Source organism: Notothenia rossii (genome assembly GCF_949606895.1).
Source record: "Notothenia rossii genome assembly, contig: scaffold_118, whole genome shotgun sequence".
In the NCBI taxonomy this organism is placed as follows: domain Eukaryota; kingdom Metazoa; phylum Chordata; class Actinopteri; order Perciformes; family Nototheniidae; genus Notothenia; species Notothenia rossii.
Window position 1 is genome coordinate 107,501 of NW_027640273.1, and position 4,341 is coordinate 111,841.

General features: G+C 39.1%; 1 protein-coding gene across 1 annotated transcript in view; it reads right to left on the reverse strand.

Annotated features, from left to right (window-relative positions):
• Nucleotides 1-115, reverse strand: part of LOC307026870 (chymotrypsin B-like) — a 3,490-nt gene extending 3,375 nt beyond the window's left edge. Inside the window, exon 1 of the mRNA XM_079695008.1 lies at nt 1-115. This exon is cut by the window's left edge and continues 8 nt beyond it. Within this exon, the coding sequence (XP_079551134.1) occupies nt 1-44 (44 nt within the window). The 5' untranslated portion in view covers nt 45-115.
• Between the last annotated feature and the right edge of the window lie 4,226 nt (nt 116-4,341).

Sequence of the window (4,341 nt, forward strand, 5' to 3'; positions counted from 1 at the left end):
GCGCTGACGAAGGCGAGGCAGGACACGATCCAGAGGAAGGCCATGGTGAGGAAGATGATGTGTTCAGGGACGCCTGCTCTTTTATCCTGAAGCCTGCTGGTGCCACAGCCAATCAGAGCGCTCACTGCTGCTGCTGCTGCTGCTGCCAGATGGACCGTTCACATGCCCTGTGATTGGCTGCTGACGTCTCACAGCTCACACGCCTCCGTAGGGAGACCGTAAAACAATAAACGCTACTCTAAAAACCATACTGTAGTGATATATCTGCACATTTAAATACATTTAGCCTTACTCACGTATATGTATATACATGTACATTCATACTATGTTTGTTTTATTTATTTAAGTTGTTTTTATCTCTGTTTCTTCTCATGAGGACCATCTGTGTTTCTCTCACTGCTGCTGTCACACCTTCCCTACAATAAAGCTCCATCTTATCTTATAAGTATATATATTTATATTTATGTTTAAATACATAATCAGAAATAAAGTCGAAAACGTTTAACACTTTCAAATTCAATGAATCTGATCATAGTTAAAGGAAATAATCTTTGACTGATTCATTATAGACTGATTCATTAAGTTTAAAGTTTATATTTATCACTTCAGGATCAGACTGAATAACGTTTATTAGCAGCTGTTTCAGATTCACGCTGAAGGAGATAGCAAATATTAAACATCCTGATGTCTGACTTTGTATCAATATAAATTTAAACAGACGTGGCAGAGACTGCAGGAAAAGTGATGCAACACCTGAGAACTGAGCAGCTGTGTGTGTGTGTTCCTGTAGGGGGGGGGGGTGTTCTTCAGATGTCTCCTGTTAGCAGTAACATTATAATACGTGAGAAACTTATGAAAATAATTCCTAAACGACGTTCAGCTCACATTTTCTCCTTTTAAATAAAAAATATATTTTTTTTTTAAAAAAGTGTTTTTTCCTCCAGGTTTGAAACGCACTCGTCCGTCTCTCCCTGGAGTATTTCAACCACCTTTCATAAAACACACATTACATGCAGGTCTTAATCCAAAGCGTCCATCCAGTCGGTCCTGAGGACAGTCCCCACAGGGTGAGGTGTGTTCAGGGACACAACGATATGCTGAAGACAGTCCCCACAGGGTGAGGTGTGTTCAGGGACACAACGACATACTGAGGACAGTCCCCACAGGGTGAGGTGTGTTCAGGGACACAACGACATGCTGAAGACAGTCCCCACAGGGTGAGGTGTGTTCAGGGACACAACGACATCTCTCCCCGGAGTATTTCAACCACCTTTCATAAAACAGACATCATCACATCGTCATTAACAAATACCGAAAACATTTAAAAAATAAATAATAATACTTTATTCCGAGTGTTCTTTCTTTTCTCTTTGAAAGTCATCACATAACGGCATTGTAATACACGGTTCGGCTGCATTACATATTACAGATCTGCCGTAGTTCTCTATTTATAGAGCCCTGATGAGAAGACTTCTGGACAAACATGAGGAACTGCTGCCGAAACTGAAAACGTGACGTGGATCATAAATATATCAGCAATTAAACAACATCTTACATTTATTTTCACACAATACGTCTCCTCGCAGGATCAATACTAATTCAGCTGACTTTTATATTTGATCCAATCGGTAGATAGGCTGTATTTACACCATAAAGGTGCACAGCTGATAGACAGGGACACCTGGTGGTTAAAGCATGTTATTGAATTTCATTATTTGTATTATTAGATATGAATAGGATACCTATAAAGTATATTCATTACTCGTTATTCTCTACTAATAGTTAAATAAAGACTGTATATAATGACTATTTTGCTCATCCCTTTCAAGATTTCAAGATTTCCTAAGGTTTATTGACATCATATTCACAAACGGAATAGTTATGCAATGAATGAAAAACTTGGAACATATGAAACACAGAATTTGTGTGATTATACTAAATGATTTACAAATAAACACCACTGCATATTTACAACTGTTCCACATGCTGATGTAACGCAAATGTTTCCAACTTGGGATCAATAAAGTATATCTTATCTTAAGATGATCGATGGCTACTGCCATATTTGCAGAATGTGTCTCTGAACCTTGAGCATGTTTCAGGCTTATCAATGAACAACAGGAGGGGTCACAGACATAAGAGCAGCTGTTAAATAAAGCTCTTCTGACCTTAGCTGGCGTGTGGGTATATATTAATGCTGCCCACTATGGGCACAAGCCATTCTAGAGTAGCCTAGTTAGTGTTTAGAGTAGCCTAGGACTTTGTGACTGTTGCCTTTAGTGTAGCTGTGTTTTTGTACAGAATCCTTTAGTTAGTTGTACCACTTTTAAAGTGAGGTTGTGTTTCGTTCCTTATTTAGTGTATTACTATTTATTTTCCCTGTATGCAATTAGAGTCCTTTTTTAGAGTCCTCCTTTTGTTTGGTTATTTATCAGCCTGTGCCCTTTTGGCCTTTTTGTTTGTTCCAGGCTGCACGCCTGCCTCTTTGTTTACCCTGCCTTTTCAAATAAATCCTTTATAATTATACCAATTCCAACTGGTGTTTGTTGTTTTCCTCTACCCCTAGAGGGGGACGTAACAGATGTGCAAAATAGCAATTATATACAGTTTTTAATGAACTATTAGTAGAGAATAACGAGTAATGAATATACTTTATAGAGATCTGCAGATAAATGTTTAGTCTTCTCAAGCAGCAACTATCAAATATCTCTCCTGATTGTTGGCACTTAACAATCACCTTCCCTGAGTTTGACTCAGGTTTAACTAAAGTCTGCTTTAAGGGTTGTTTATATTCAGAATATATCAGAATCTGCAAAGTAACTCAAATAAATGTAGTGGAGTAAAAATACCAGGTTAACCTCTGAATCGTAGTGAGTAGAATTACAAAGTAACAATGAGCTGTCATGTGGGTATATATTAATGCTGCGCATTATGGACACAAGCGATTTCCACCCATTTAGTAATTACATGTTTTAAATGTGTACACACCGATGTGTTTCCTATCGCCTAAACCTCCAGGGCTGTACACAGTTTAATACTGTCAACTTCTAATTTTGGGAAAAAAAAAAACTTCTTTAAAACTACAATTCCCAGTAGAGACGTGTCATAGAGAACCTGCTGCGAAACACAATAGCCAGCATGTGTAGTTCTCGGGGGGCGTTCAAGTCCAGTTTTGAATAGTCTGCTGTGGTTTTGTTCCATTTCAAACAGCTTGATGCTCGGCCAGGGGCGGATCTACCGGGGTGGCATGGGGTGGCAACTGCCGCCCTAAAAAATAGCCTTGTCACCTCAGTTGGCAGCTTTTTTTTGAAAGAAAAGTTGTGGCTCATCGGACAATTATGAGAGAAAATCTCTAATGTCCGAGTGCAAGTGAATGCAGCACAAGACGCAAGCCTTGTAACCCCTCCCCTGGCCCTGGCGCGAGCATGGAAATATGATTGGCGGCGATTTCATTTGAACAGGACGGTGCAAAACGAGAAGCATTCGGACCCAAGTAGACAGAAGGAGTGAGGTATATGCGGTCTACAATGACAGAGAAGAGACTGTCAAGTTTAGCTGTACTCGGCATTGAATCAAAACGTACTAAAGCTTTGGATCTTAATACATTTGTGAGGTGTTTTGCTGAACAACATGGTAATCGCCACATTCAGCTGTAATAGGCATGCCAACTTGATGCTCTGCTCACGGATGATCATTAACAACTGTTAAGATGATGACCTTGTATGTGTGTATATATTTGTTTTCTTTGTGGGGGTCTGCCCACAAAAAACAGTTGTAAGTCCTGAGAAAGTCAAATAAGACGGTGTGTAGAACTACACTGCCCAGCAAACAAAAAGTAACCACTTTGATTTAACTAGGCCAGTAGGTAAGGGCTTTCCACTGGATCATAACTGCAGCGATGTATATGTTTTAGCTGAATGCACGTTGTTTAACCCTAGCTGATGTAAAGTCAAGGTTGGAACTGTTTGCCGTAGTCATGGGGCGCTGAACTGTTCTTTTGAATCTTTTGAATTTTGATATATGATAGTAATTACTTCTTGTCTTTCATTTGAAGGAGGGTGAGCAAGCATCTTGAGGAACATTCATCATTAACTCCTCCAAAAAAAGAAATATATATATCAATAATAAATGAATATTATGTTAATCATAGCAGTGATTGACAGCTGATAGGAATAATATGAGTGTTAATATTATCATATTCATTCAGACAAAACATCGATGAGACAAGTTATTTAAAGTACTTATTGCAGCAGTCTCCATATATTTGGTACCCCTGCTGGAATAAATGGCCCGTCCACACGGCGACGTGCGTTGAAGCTTCAACAAAAAGTTGAGCAATGT